The 15,761-nt window shown below is 42.0% G+C and overlaps 1 protein-coding gene across 1 annotated transcript in view; it reads right to left on the bottom strand.

The window, feature by feature from the left end:
• Nucleotides 1-6,504: 6,504 nt before the first annotated feature.
• MAL (mal, T cell differentiation protein) overlaps nt 6,505-15,761 on the bottom strand; it is a 75,035-nt gene continuing 65,778 nt past the window's right edge. Inside the window, exon 4 of the mRNA XM_069768998.1 lies at nt 6,505-9,056. Coding sequence (XP_069625099.1) covers nt 8,979-9,056 — 78 coding nt within the window. The 3' untranslated portion in view covers nt 6,505-8,978. The remainder of the gene's footprint in view (nt 9,057-15,761) is intronic.

The raw sequence follows: 15,761 nt of genomic DNA, 5'->3' as shown, positions 1-15,761 counted from the left end.
AAAGTGTATCCTCACTCGCAGCCCCACGAAAATGACTCTTTTGTTTCAGTGCTGGTCACTGCCCCTCATTAGTCCATACTCTGTCATTGGCTAGCGTAACACAAATAACACATAAAAATTAGTAATATACTCACACAGCATGTGTGCACAGCTTACAGCGGTATGTGTACCCGAAGCGCGGCCACCATGTTGTGCGCATCACTTCCGCACATGCGCAGGAGAGGTGCGCTCCACACAGTGGAACGCATGATCACCATATTGCGGGCGTCTCTGAAGGTGCAATGCAGCGGCACCAGGTGAATGGATAAGTAACACATGTAACCACATGCGCAGCGTGAATACCTGCGCAGAAATAGTGCGCTCCACATCATGGAACGCACATACCAAGGGAAGCACAGTTGCCATCTTGTGGGCGTTGCTAGACAATCGTCATAGCGATGCCATGGCAACCAATACTAGCCAGGAGAGCGCGCCCCACACCGTGGAACGCACCTACTAAAGGAGGCACAATCGCCATACTGTGGGCGTCGCTAGATAGTGGTGCCATGACAACAAGAATGCGCTCCACTTATTGGAACGAACCAACATAATAATCATACTGTGCGCGTCACTAATCATATAGCACAGCGGAGCCATGACAACAGAAGCCGTCAGATTGGGGTGCCCCGTATGTAGGTGATAGGAAAATCTTAGGGCTGACAGAGGAAGGGGGACAATCAACTAGCATATATACTGTGTGAGTGTGCCTACACGGTAAACAACTCGCTTCAAGCACACTATGTTATGGGCTTGGTTCAAAGTACCATAACATCACAACGTAGTGACTCCAGAGTTAACCCCTAATACACACAGTATGAGGAGGGGGGGGGCCTAATTAATAGCCACGCATCACTTCCACCACCAATAAAATGAATATTTAGCGAGAAGGAGGATGCCTTGATTAGCAGTCGTAACATACCCAAAAACAAGTGAGGAAACAGCATAATTAAATAAAAGTTGGATTCCAAAAAATGGTGAAGTTACACCCCTATTCATGGTGCGATAAGTCCCACTAATAGGTAAAGCACTAAATTCAGAAATGCGGAGTGTCACCAGGAAGGGGAGAAGACAGTGGTCAAACCCCTAAAAGTCACAATGGACCTGTTATAAATTCTGCTTTCTTTGACTGATTAGATAGCTAGCGCCCAGACTAGAGATATATCATACCTCTAGCAAACTATAACTAATGGCCTATAGTAAAGGCCCATCATGAAAAAGGGGGGGAGGGGAAAAAGGGAGAAAGGAGAGGCAGGGAAAGATAGGGAAAAGAAATCCAAGGATACTGGACTGAATCGGCATAGGAGACAGATTCAGAGAAAACAACTGAAATTCAATTGTCCATTCAATCCTCTAGGATCACACATATCAAGTAGAAATATCCACTTGGCCTCTCTCTGGAGGAGCATCCTATCTAGATCGCCACCCCTAGATGGCATCCGAACTTTGTCAATACCCATGAAGGAGAGGCCCTTTGTGCTACCCCAATGAGTCCCATTCACATGTCTAGCAATGGGGGTGTCTCTCCGATTACGTTTATCACCAAGGTGCTCTCCCACACGTCTCCTGAATTCTCAAATGGTTTTTCTAATATACGTTTGACCACATATACAAAGGGCCCTGTAGATCACCCCAGTGGTTTTACAATTGATGAATTCCTTAATTTTGTACAATTGTTGGGTATTCTCATCAAAAAATTCCTTACCAGGCCTTATAAACTCACAAGCTACACAGGTTCCACATTTGTAGCATCTGGCTGGCCTAACTGGCAGCCATGTTTCCTTTTTCGGGGGGTTAAAGTGGCTATGCACAAGCCTATCCCCCAGGGTTCTACATCTATGGTATGTGATGCTAGGTGTACCATCCACAAAGCCCTTAAGGTCCTCATCCATACCCAGAATGCCCCAGTGTTCTTTCAGGATCTTTCTGAGGGAGGTTGCCCCGTTATCAAAGGTGCAGATAAGTCTTGTTTCATTAGTGATGTTCTCTTCCCTCTCAGAGGGGGTAAGTAGAGACCCTCTGTTTTGTCTATTGGCATATCGCAAAGCCTCCCTTAATACCCGATCGGGGTACCCCCTAGCCAGGAACCTCTGTCTAAGATCATCCGCCTTATCCTTAAAGTCTCTTTGATTTGAACAATTACGGCGCAGTCTAAGGTACTGGCCCTTTGGGATACCCCTTTTGAGGGGGTAGGGATGATGACTATCCCATCGCAACAAAGAGTTGGTTGCGGTGGGCTTACGATAAACTGTGGTCTCCAAAAAATCCCCCCTCTCTGAATTAAAAATCAGGATGTCCAGAAAGGGTAGCCTGTCCTCTTTTATCTCAAAAGTAAACTTTAAACCAATGTCATTCTTGTTCAGAGATGTAATGAACTGGCAGAAGGTGTCTCTCGTGCCCCTCCAGAGTACAAAAATATCATCAATATACCTGACCCGTAGGTCTACAATGGTAAGGTATGTTTCATAACTCTCGGAGAAGGCAATACTGTCCTCCCACCAGCCCAGGAACAGGTTTGCATAAGTGGGGGCACAAGGGCTCCCCATTGCAGTGCCCCTGAGCTGGTGGAAGACCCTGCCATCAAAACAGAAAAAGTTGTTATGTAGCACAAAATCAAGAAGGCTGATAATTAGTTTGTTATGGGCCCTATATTGCCACCCCCTTGTGTTGAGGAAATGTTGCACCCCACGGATCCCACAGTCGTGTGGGATCGAGGAGTACAGAGCCTCAACATCAATGCTGGCTAACAGGATGCCAGGTTCAAGAGAGATACCTTCTAGCCTACGAAGCAAATCCATGGTGTCCCTTATGTAGGAGGGGAGAGAGGTGACAAATGATCTCAGGACTTTGTTGATGTACACTCCTACATTTTGCCCAATACTTCCTATGCCCGACACAATGGGCCTGCCTTTCAAAGGGTCGAGGCCTTTGTGAACTTTCGGTAGGGCATAGAAAGTTGGCATGAAGGGATGGCGGGGTAGCAGGAACAGATATTCATCCTCGCTAATCAATTTATCCATTTTGGCTTTTGCAAGGGTAGCCCCAAGAGACGACAAACACCTTACAGTTGGATTTTGTGAGACCACAGTGTAAGTCGTGCGATCATTCAATAGGGACAAACACATGCTCATATATTTCTCCACCCCCATGACCACCACGTTCCCCCCTTTATCAGATGGTTTGAAAACTAATGACTCATCCGTTTCCAACCCCCGAAGGGCAACCATTTGTTCTCTGCTTAAATTGTATCTAGATTGATTCTGTGCCAATTCTTTGATGTCATTAGTACACAGGTTTAGAAAAACATCAATTGCGGACAGGTCCCCCCCAGCAGGTGCCATTTTCTTGCTAGTATTCTTTAGTTGGGTAAAGGGCCCCTGTCCCACATTGGTCACAGGTGAGGTCTCCAAATCTGCCAACAATTGCACATCCTGTAATAACTCAGAAGGAATATTAAGTTCACAACACATTTTCTTTTCTTTCTGCTTAAAGAATTTGTGCCACCTTAATTTTCTAATAAACAGATTAAGATCCTTGATCATGTTGAAGGAAGAGAAGTCAGAACTGGGAACAAAGGATAATCCCTTGGATAGAACCGACATTTCTACCGCAGTGAGTTGTCTGTCAGATAGATTTAAAATCTGTGACTCTCCTCCCTGTTGAAGAGATTGCGATTGTGACTGCCGAGCTGGTAGGGTCGGTCTAAAAAAACGGGTCTTGATAGTGAGGTCTGATACCTATCACCTCTACGATATCCCCCTCCCCTCCCCCTACCCCTAGTGCTAGGCCCCCTACTGTCGTTATCCGAGTAATCAGTTTCAGTAGAGGACAGATCAGTCTATCTGTCCCCTCTTTCTGATCTCTCTGTGACTACTTGATAGATTTTATTATCCTTAAAGTCCTGCAGGTCTCTGAGGTATTGTTTATGCTTCCTTTCTTTTAGATTATATTGAAATTTCTCAATTGAGTTTTGGAGTTGATTCTCCTTAATAGTAAAATCACTCTCAGATTTAAATTTCTTTGTGATTTCAATCTGTTCCTTCAATTTGGTATTCAATCATTCAAGATTGTTTTTCTCCTCACTAAACAGAATCTGCATAAACCTCAGAGAGCTGCAGGTTGCCTCCTTTTCCCAGAGGCTCATGAGTTGGGGGGTCCTACAGCGTGCTGCTGGTACAAGCGAGATTCGTAGCCCTCTTGGAACTATCCCGTTTTTTACATAGTTCTCAAGGTTCTGTAATTCCCACCACGAGATAATTTGCTCCTTATAGACTCTGTTTAGGTCTTTAAATGCCGCCGTACAGGTGGGTGTGTATTTCTTTTGTGAAAAAGTATTTTCCGAAAAGATGTCCTTGGCCTCAGTGAGCCATAGTTCTGTGTCTGGGCCTGTCACTAAAAAAACAGCCATAGCAGAATGAACCAATGTGCCAAAAGCAATAGTGTAGACTAGTCCACACTGTACAACACCCTCAGGGGAAAACAGATACCATCAGCTATGGAGAGTTGCCATTGTTAAAACTTAACCTTTAATAGGAATAGCCTAAAATATTAGAACCCAACAAACAAACACATATACATATACAAAAGTGCTCAAAATAACCAGTGCTCAAAAAGTATAAAAGAATGGAACGGTCTCACCACTCAGGACGGACACATGGATATGGTAGATTTTTCAGCCAGTGAGGCTATGAAGAGTAACCGTCCAGGGGAAAAGCAGCGGGCTGGGGTACATAAATACTGTCTACCCTGTAATCCCTGTGTAACTCCTGTCCTGACAAGGACAGGCCCCAAGTGGACCCTGCTATGGACAACCACCAGATGAATGGATGTAGGTAAACAAATTTCCTCTTCTCCCTCCTCATACTGTGTGTATTAGGGGTTAACTCTGGAGTCACAATGTTGTGCTTTTATGGTACTTTGAACCAAGCCCATAACATAGTGTGCTTGAAGCAAGTTGTTTACCGTGTAGGCACACTCACACAGTATATATGCTAGTTGATTTTCCCCCTTCCTCTGTCAGCCCTAAGATTTTCCTATCACCTACATACGGGGCGCCCCTATCTGACGGCTTCTCTTGTCATGGCTCTGCTGTGCTATATGATTAGTGACGCTCACAGTATGATTATTATGTTGGTGCGTTCCAATAAATGGAACGCATTCTTGTTGCCATGGCACCGCTATCTAGGGATGCCCACAGTATGGCGATTGTGCCTCCTTTAGTAGGTGCGTTCCACGGTGTGGGGCGCGCTCTCCTGGCTAGTATTGGTTGCCATGGCATCGCTATGACAATTGTCTAGCGACGCCGCGACTGTGCTTCCCTTGGTATGTGCGTTGCACAATGTGGAGCGCACTATTTCTGCACAGGTATACACGCTGCGCATGTGGTTACATGTGTTACTTATGCATTCACCCGGCGCCGCTGCATCGCACCTTCAGAGACGCCAGAAATATGGCGATCATGCGTTCGAGCGCACCTCTCCTGCGCATGTGCGGAAGTTATGCGCACAACATGGCGGCCGCGCTTCCGGTACACATACCGCTGTACGCTGTGCACACATGCTGTGTGAGTATATTACTAATTTTTATGTGTTATTTGTGTTACGCTAGCCAATGATAGAGTATGGACTAATGAGGGGCGGTGACCAGCACTGAAACAAAAGGGTCATTTTCTTGAGGGTGCGAGTGAGGATACACTTTGGACTGCAAACACAGACAGCCATACCTTGCTGATGGGTACTCAGCCACTGCGGGACCCACATTGAAATACGGACTCTTTCTCTCTTGTCTTTTTTGCTTGGACTTTTGTGCCTTGTAGCACATATATTTGTTTAAACTCCCCTGATGAGTCTCCTACACTGGTGATGAAACGCGTAGGGAGAATAGGAAATTTGTTTACCTACATCCATTCATCTGGTGGTTGTCCATAGCAGGGTCCACTTGGGGCCTTTCCTTGTCAGGACAGGAGTTACACAGGGATTACAGGGTAGACAGTATTTATGTACCCCAGCCCGCTGCTTTTCCCCTGGACCATTACTCTTCATAGCCTCACTGGCTGAAAAATCTACCATATCCATGTGTCCGTCCTGAGTGGTGAGACCGTTCCATTCTTTTATACTTTTTGAGCACTGGTTATTTTGAGCACTTTTGTATATGTATATGTGTTTGTTTGTTGGGTTCTAATATTTTAGGCTATTCCTATTAAAGGTTAAGTTTTAACAATGGTAACCCTCCATAGCTGATGGTATCTGTTTTCCCCTGAGGGTGTTGTACAGTGTGGACTAGTCTACACTATTGCTTTTTGCACATTGATGCTCCATGCCCCTGACTGTTCTGATTAACCCCATTGTGCATTGGCCACTTACTTCTGCTTGACTCCCACCATAAAACATTCCACCGCTTAAAAATGCCAATATGACCATGACAATGCCGGTTAGTCATTTACAATTATAAATTACACAAATGGAGCTGTTTAGTTAAAAAGCATTTATTTAAAATATGTTATATTAGAGAGAAACACATAGCAAGTTAATACAAAAAACAGAGATTGAAAAGACTACAAAGGTGAAACAAGTGCTATGCTGTGCATTGAGCTTATCTAATGACCAACACTTCATGTATTTGCGTTGTTCACTTTATCTTTATTTTGACAAGTGTGTTGAGGATATGATTTTGTGCACTTGTATTACATAGATATAACAAGTTTTCCTCCTGCACTTGTACAGCCTTCCTCACAAACTGCACAGCTTGTTGGTTCAAAATGGCTGCTGATGGAGGATTATGTGTCCGCCCTTTCCAATGTGCAGTCAATTTGTTAGTTTGAAGAAAAAGTGGCCAATCCCTTTAGTTATTGTACTATTAAAGAGTTTTGCTCAAGTTATGTAGGATGGAATATCAAATAAATACACCAAAGTACTGTGAATTGTGTGTTTGGTTACTAGAACACCTCTTCTGCCCCACAATAAGCCATGACATTAAATGATGACATTTCACTATTAAAGAGGTTGTCCTCTACAATAAATAATGCCTCGATCGATTTAAACAGTGGAAAGAAGTATTTTTGTAAATACATCTTTTTGCCATTCTTGCCTGTGAGCGGCGCTATCGCTGACCGCTCACTGGCCTCTGGATACTGGGCTGTGACGTGCGGTGAAACACCGCCACAGCCAAGTCACTCAGGGGGATGCATGCCATTGGGTCACGCCTCTGGGTACACAGAACATGACGCGATATCAACGGAACTCAGAGCAGGCTGCAGCCGGGGTCACATGACACCCTGTGAGCGGTTGGCGATAGCGCCGCTCACAGGCAAGAATGGCAACAGGAGATATTTACAAAAATACTTCTTTCCACTGTTTAAATCGATGGGGGAATTATTTATTGTAGTGGACAACCACTTTAAGGACAAATTACTTTAAAGCATCCATGTCCTATTCCTTAGTAAGTTGCTCTTTTTTTACACATTGTATTTATATCTGTTCATACACATTGCCAGAGCACAGTAAAGAAGTTGCATTATGATGATAATTGTGTCACTGCCATACAATAAAATTATAACAGTTCTGGTGTTCAAATTAAATGTACTGCCTAAAGTCGTGTATAGTAGTAGCAGTAATAGTATTAGGAACAGAAATAGTATTAGGGGTAATATTAAAGCCAAACAACCATGAATTTCAGTGCAATGTTTAACTCCAGGTAGTGGTAGTTATATGGTGCAGATGACCCTTTTAATCGGAAGAGTGCTATCTGTGGTTTTAACGGATAGCAGTCATACCCATGTTATTCTATGGGGCTGTGCACATGTCCAATTTTTCCTCAGACCAAGTGGTCAGAAGAAAAAAATCAAAGCATGCACAATTTGCTTCTGAGAATCGGATGCCGCTCACCCATTCATGTATCTGGTTCCATAGAAAAAAATCAGGCTGCATTCGGATGACATCTGTGTGTGGTGTGATTTTCACGGACTGACATAATGGAGAAGGTGGAGAAACTTTTTTTCCTTTTTCACTCCACCTCCAAGAAAATCGGATTCCACTCTGATCAAACCCTGAGCAGGGTCTGATTAGCATAATAGGGCAATTTTTCTCAATTGGAAAGAAAACAGTCCTGTGACCCTAGCCTAAAAAAAGTGGAATTTTGGTGGCCTTGTCAAATACAAAGAGTTTCAAAAACTAAGCTTCAACAGATTATTAATATTTAACAAGTAATAAAATAATATAAAAGAGAATTCAAGTCCTGAGAGATGAGAAAATGCAGTAATGTGGTTCTCTAGTGGATGAAAATAATTTTTAAAAGACCAGAAGGAGAAAAACTGAACACCTGTAGCTCTTGTTCCAGTGCTTTCACGGTCTCCTGTGATTACTACTTCTTCGTTCCACCGTGACACACCAAAAATGGCTATAAATGCCCATTCACATAATCATTAGCCACATCAGCGACCTGCCTCATCTAGTAATTGGCTGGGAAAACATTAGTGGCCCTTTCTGGTATGTCCTGATGAGTCCAGGATGAAATGACCATCGGCGATTAGGTAACAGATGAAATAAGAGCTGCAGGGATCAGTGGGTGTGATTATTTGAAAAATAACTTTTTATCCACCATAGAACCCATTTACTTTGTAAAACTTTACCTTTCCTTGGAATTTGATTCAGGGGAAAGGCATGCAAATATACATGTACAATATAATGCATCCCATTAAAAGTACTGGATAAACTTAAAATGTTTTTTTTACTTATCTGTTTTATGACATCAGTTTGTGATATGACACAGTAGGTTTTTGGGAGAGAAGCCTTACACAATCTTCTTTATGGTACATATATACATTGTACATGCCATTAGCAATTGTCAGAGACTGTTCAACTATAGTTTACAAATAACATATACAAACATTGCATACACTGTAGTTATTTCTTAGCACTTTTGGTCTTTGAAAATCAATTTTTGATTTACGGCGATCTCTTCCATCTTAGTAGTGAGGCCACGGCATGGATCACATAAATCAAAGTGACAAGAAAGGAAAACACCTGCAAAATAAATGAAAATGCAATTTGAGAAGAGAATAAAAGATAGATATGTTATGCAATGTGTAGAATTTATAGGGAAGGTGAAGGGAAACATTCCATCCAGCGCTATTGGCTCTCATGTCCCTATTGGCCCAAAAGTTTTTTATGTCCAAAAATACAAAAGTTTTAATGTCAAAAGTAGGAAATTGTGCAGCTATGACTAATATATTACTTGAGTTTTGCATCTGTTTTCATTGTTTTACGCTTTGATGCCCCTTGCTTGCATTATTGACTAGAAGAAACCCAACGCTTGTTATTCAGCAATAGGTTCTGGGTCAACCAACTGTTTTACAATGTAGTCATAGATTGTGCCGCATAGCGATGTATGAAAATGTGTTTCAATTGAAAAAACAAAAACATTATATAAGAAAACTAATGCCAAATTATTAAGTTAGAAGTTACGATAAAATAATACAGTAGTGCAATGCACGTTAAATCCCTAAAAAAAGGAAATCACTTGGCTTTGATAATCCCAAAGCATCAAGAACCCTTCATTGTATGCACCAAATAAGTTCAAGAATAAAACACTACAAAAAGAACCCAGAATGATATAATCTTAAAAAGAAAAAAATAATAAAGTAATAATAATAATAATAATAATATTGAGGACAAATGCGTATTAAAAAAGCCTTTATTACAATATTTAGGCAGTGGCACTAACAATGTGCCTGTATCTGGAAATTATAAAAAACATATATATGTATAAATAGAGTATATGGACGGACAAACAGTAATAAAAAACTTAAGAGAAAGAAATATAACATATATTGTCTCAAAGCACAGTATGACACTAGTGTCACCCAAGGTAGTACATATGCACAGCTATATTAGGTCAAAACATAGTGCAACATCACATAGATTCACATTTCCAGGACCATAAATATACCGTGATAAGAAAAATATATATAGTGAAAAAATATTTTATATATAAATGTGAATACACAAAAAAATTAATAATAGCACCAGAGGAAAAAATAGTAATAGTATGTATTGAAACCTAGTGACAAAAACAAAAATAAAAATAAATAAAAAATATATAATTTTTCACATAAGCAATGTGTGTTAAAAATATACAATCTAAACCAGGGTGTAAAAATAAAAAAATAAAAAAATAAAAAGAAATGGAATATATATGCGCATAAAGGGCAGAATATCTCAGTGTACAAATGACCTATATAGCTATATCTAAAAGACCCTACATAAGAGAGTATCCCACTTATGGGGCAGATGTATCAAACTACATACAGGTGCACACTAAGGCCGGCTTCACACTTACTCTACGTCCGTAAAACTCGCAAAAAATACGGCACAATTATTCTCTATGCCCCTGCTCCTATCTGCCGTATTTTACTGATCAGTATTATACGGCTTTCTACGGCCGTAGAAAATCGCAGCATGCTGCGTTTGTCACCGTATTGCGCAAATAAAACGCCAATGAAAGTCTATGGAAGCCCCAAAAATACGGATTACACACGGACCAGCAGTGTGACTTGTGAGGAATACGCAGCACTGTTAGAGAGAAAAGCCGGCAATTCAGTGCGGTGTACAGTAAAATCACACTGACAGCTTCCAGTAGAATATGTAGAATAAATGTGTACACATAGAATAGGTATATATATATATATATATATATATATATATATATATATATATATATATATGTCAGTAGACACATATATGTATATATATTCTTACTTCATACAGCCGCGATATAGCAGAAAGCTGGTAATTCAATTACCGGCTTTTGCTTTCTCCTTCCTAAACCCGACATGATATGAGACCTGGTTTACATACTGTAAACCATCTCATATCACCATTATTTTTGCATATTCCACACTACTAATGTTAGTAGTGTGTATATGCAAAATTTGGGCATTCTAGCTATTATATTTAAGGGTTAAATGGCGGAAAAAATTGGCGTGGGCTCCCGCGCAATTTTCTCCGCCAGAGTAGTAAAGCCAGTGACTGAGGGCAGATATTAATAGCCTGGAGAGGGTCCATGGTTATTGCCCCCCCCCCCCCTGGCTAAAAACATCTGCCCCCAGCCACCCCAGAAAAGGCACATCTGGAAGATGCGCCTATTCTGGCACTTGGCCACTCTCTTCCCATTCCCGTGTAGCGGTGGGATATGGGGTAATGAAGGGTTAATGTCACCTTGCTAATGTAAGGTGACATTAAGCCTAATTAATAATGGAGAGGCGTCAATTATGACACCTATCCATTATTAATCCAATTGAATGAAAGGGTTAAAAAAACACACACATTATTAAAAATTATTTTAATGAAATAAAAACAAAGGTTGTTGTAATATTTTATTTCACGCCCAATCCAATCACTGAAGACCCTCGTTCTGTAACCAAAAAAACATAATAAACCAACAATATACATACCTTCCGCAGATCTGTAAAGTCCAACGATGTAAATCCTTCTGAAGGGGTTAAAATATTTTGCAGCCAGGAGTTCCGCTAATGCAGGCTGCTCCTTGCTGCAAAACCCCAGGGAATGAAGGTAAAGTAGGTCAATGACCTATATTTACCTGCATTTGCGCTGAGGCGCCCTCTGCTGGCTGTTCATAGATCGTGGGAACTTTCCTAGAAAGCCTGGGAGCTTTCAAGGACATATATATATATATATATATATATATATATATATAGACAGTATATATGTTTTTTTTTTTTTTTTACACAAAGTCACTGCTGGCTGCGTTCTCTTAACCCCTATGTGCCAGCTCTGACACAAGCATCTTCTCACTCAGTCAGTGCAGCCAGGCAGGCACACATAGGGGTTAAGAGAAGGCAGCCAGTGTGACATTGTTTGTGGGCGGAGAGAGCACATTCTCTGCTCTGATCTCCGCCCCTGGCTGGCTGCCGTGCTGCTGAAGTTATGAGGCAGATTCAGGAGGAACTCCTACCAGTGCCTGAGTGAGTGGCGCTGCTATATACTACTTGGGCTGCACTGCTATATACTACGTGGGCTGCGCTGCTATATACTACGTGGGCTGTGCTGCTATATACTACGTGGGCTGCGCTGCTATATACTACGTGGGCTGCGCTGCTATATACTACGTGGGCTGCGCTGCTATATACTACGTGGGCTGCGCTGCTATATACTACGTGTGCTGTGCTATATACTACATGGGCTGCTATATGCTACGTGGGCTGCTATATACTACATGGGCAGTGTTATATACTACATGGCTGTGATCATGAATCGGGGTATGTGTTAAAGGGGGGGCCCACTGAGACTCTTTCGCCCGGGGCCCTCAAAAACCTGGAGCTGGCCCTGCTTAATGGCATTACTATAGAATCCCACTGCTTTGGGGTGACCTTGGTTGGAAAGTGTAGGTGCTTTTTCTTATGCATACCATTACAAGGGTATTTACATCTGGGGGAGCGGGGGGATGGGCGCTTTTCCAGCATTCCTGGGACATTCATCCTGTGCTCTAGTCATTAGATAATGTAATATTTTGATATATTTTTTTTTTATTATTTATGGCAATTAAAGTTTGTTTTATAAATCATTGCTCTGAATTGCTCTCCTTTTGGCATGGTTTGTTTTGAGCTGATTTGGTGAGGTCAAGGTCTTTTGGCGTATTTACTGCCAGACCTCGTGCGCTCACAATATGTATCTGGGAGTTTTGTATTCATTATAGAAAACCGCAGGAGTAAAAAATGCAGCAAATCCGCTAGGAACCGCAGCAAAAATGCACAAAAAACGCTGCGGAACCGCACAAAAAACGCAACAAATCCGCAAGTGCGTTTTCTGCCAGGAGATGCAGAATCCGCACCAAAGATTCCTAGGCCCTATCCGCAATGTGTGCACATAGCCTCAGACTTTCATTGAGTGGGGCACATCCGCAACAAAACCACAGATGTAAAAAAAGATCTGCAGTTTAGCTGCGGATGTGGGTCCAAGAAACGCTGCAGTTTGGGAGGAGGTAAGTGTGTGGGCAGTGACTGTGTGCGTGTATGTGTGTGCGAGCGGGGTCTGCGAGCTGTTCGGGTGTGTACGGGACTGTTTGGGTGTGTGCGGGGCTGTCAGTGTGTGTGCGGGACTGTTCGGGGTGTGTGCGGGTCTGTGCGGTGGGTCTTTGGGGGGGGGTGCAGTCATCATCCAATGGGACTACAAGTATGCAGCATCCAATCTGCAGCTAATCCGGACAGTGGACGCTCACCCTACACTATCTATACATCTATCAATAGATATATCTATCCAGATATATATAGATATCTATCCAGATCTATCCAGATATATATAGATAGATATACAGTGGGGCAAAAAAGTATTTAGTCAGTCAGCAATAGTGCAAGTTTCACCACTTAAAAAGATGAGGGGCGTCTGTAATTTACATCATAGGTAGACCTCAACTATGGGAGACAAACTGAGAAAAAAAAAATCCAGAAAATCACATTGTCTGATTTTTTAACATTTTATTTGCATATTATGGTGGAAAATAAGTATTTGGTCAGAAACAAAATTTCATCTCAATACTTTGTAATATATCCTTTGTTGGCAATGACAGAGGTCAAACGTTTTCTGTAAGTCTTCACAAGGTTGCCACACACTGTTGTTGGTATGTTGGCCCATTCCTCCATGCAGATCTCCTCTAGAGCAGTGATGTTTTTGGCTTTTCGCTTGGCAACACGGACTTTCAACTCCCTCCAAAGGTTTTCTATAGGGTTGAGATCTGGAGACTGGCTAGGCCACTCCAGGACCTTGAAATGCTTCTTACGAAGCCACTCCTTCATTGCCCTGGTGGTGTGCTTTGGATCATTGTCATGTTGAAAGACCCAGCCACGTTTCATCTTCAATGCCCTTGCTGATGAAAGGAGGTTTGCACTCAAAATCTCACGATACATGGCCCCATTCATTCTTTCATGTACCCGGATCAGTCGTCCTGGCCCCTTTGCAGAGAATCAGCCCCAAAGCATGATGTTTCCACCACCATGCTTTACAGTAGGTATGGTGTTTGATGGATGCAACTCAGTATTCTTTTTCCTCCAAACACGACAAGTTGTGTTTCTACCAAACAGTTCCAGTTTGGTTTCATCAGACCATAGGACATTCTCCCAAAACTCCTCTGGATCATCCAAATGCTCTCTAGCAAACTTCAGACGGGCCCGGACATGTACTGGCTTAAGCAGTGGGACACGTCTGGCACTGCAGGATCTGAGTCCATGGTGGCGTAGTGTGTTACTTATGGTAGGCCTTGTTACATTGGTCCCAGCTCTCTGCAGTTCATTCACTAGGTCCCCCCGCGTGGTTCTGGGATTTTTGCTCACCGTTCTTGTGATCATTCTGACCCCACGGGGTGGGATTTTGCGTGGAGCCCCAGATCGAGGGAGATTATCAGTGGTCTTGTATGTCTTCCATTTTCTAATTATTGCTCCCACTGTTGATTTCTTCACTCCAAGCTGGTTGGCTATTGCAGATTCAGTCTTCCCAGCCTGGTGCAGGGCTACAATTTTGTTTCTGGTGTCCTTTGACAGCTCTTTGGTCTTCACCATAGTGGAGTTTGGAGTCAGACTGTTTGAGGGTGTGCACAGGTGTCTTTTTATACTGATAACAAGTTTAAACAGGTGTCATTACTACAGGTAATGAGTGGAGGAAAGAGGAGACTCTTAAAGAAGAAGTTACAGGTCTGTGAGAGCCAGAAATCTTGATTGTTTGTTTCTGACCAAATACTTATTTTCCACCATAATATGCAAAAAAAATTATAAAAAAACAGACAATGTGATTTTCTGGATGTTTTTTTCTCAGTTTGTCTTCCATAGTTGAGGTCTACCTATGATGTAAATTACAGACGCCTCTCATCTTTTTAAGTGGTGGAACTTGCACTATTGCTGACTGACTAAATACTTTTTTGCCCCACTGTATGAATAGATAGATGTATGCATCTATAGATCTATCTATATGTAGATCTATCTAACCATCTCATCCATCTATCTGTCTATCTGTGTGTGTAATGGAGTGTGGGTTGGACAAATGTAAAAGAGGAGGTTGGACAATAATGACATCACAAATCTTTTTTTTTTGTTCAATAACACATCTTTATTTAGCTTTCAAAAATGCATAAAAACCGTGCAAAACCGCACCAAAAACTAATTTACAAATGCACCAAAGCTGCGCAAAGAATGCACCAAAAACTGCATCAAAACCTGCATCAAAACTGCACCAAAAACTGCATCAAAACCACACCAAAACTGCAACAAAAACCCGCAAAACCCGCACCAAAAACAAATAAAAAAATTCATAGCAACCGCGCAAAAACAAATCAAAACTGCACCAAACACTGTATCAAAACCGCACCAAAATTACTTCAAAACTGCACCAAAAACTGCATCAAAACTGCACCAAAAGCTGCATCAAAACTGCACCAAAAATGCATCAAAACTGCATCAAAAACTGCATCAAAACCGCACCAAAAGCTGCATCAAAACCTGCATCAAAACAGCACCAAAACTGCATCAAAACCACACCAAAAACTGCATCAAAAACCCGCAAAACCCGTACCAAAAACGAATAAAAAAATTCATAGCAACCGCGCAAAAACGTATCAAGACTGCACCAAACACTGTATCAAAACCGCACCAAAATTGCTTCAAAACTGCACCAAAAACTGCATCAAAACTGCACCAAAAACTGCATCAAAACTGCATGAAAACC

This window comes from Ranitomeya imitator, chromosome 5, assembly GCF_032444005.1.
Source record: "Ranitomeya imitator isolate aRanImi1 chromosome 5, aRanImi1.pri, whole genome shotgun sequence".
Classification (NCBI taxonomy): domain Eukaryota; kingdom Metazoa; phylum Chordata; class Amphibia; order Anura; family Dendrobatidae; genus Ranitomeya; species Ranitomeya imitator.
The sequence above is the reverse complement of the archived record's forward strand: the minus strand, read 5'-3'. Positions and strand labels throughout refer to the sequence as shown.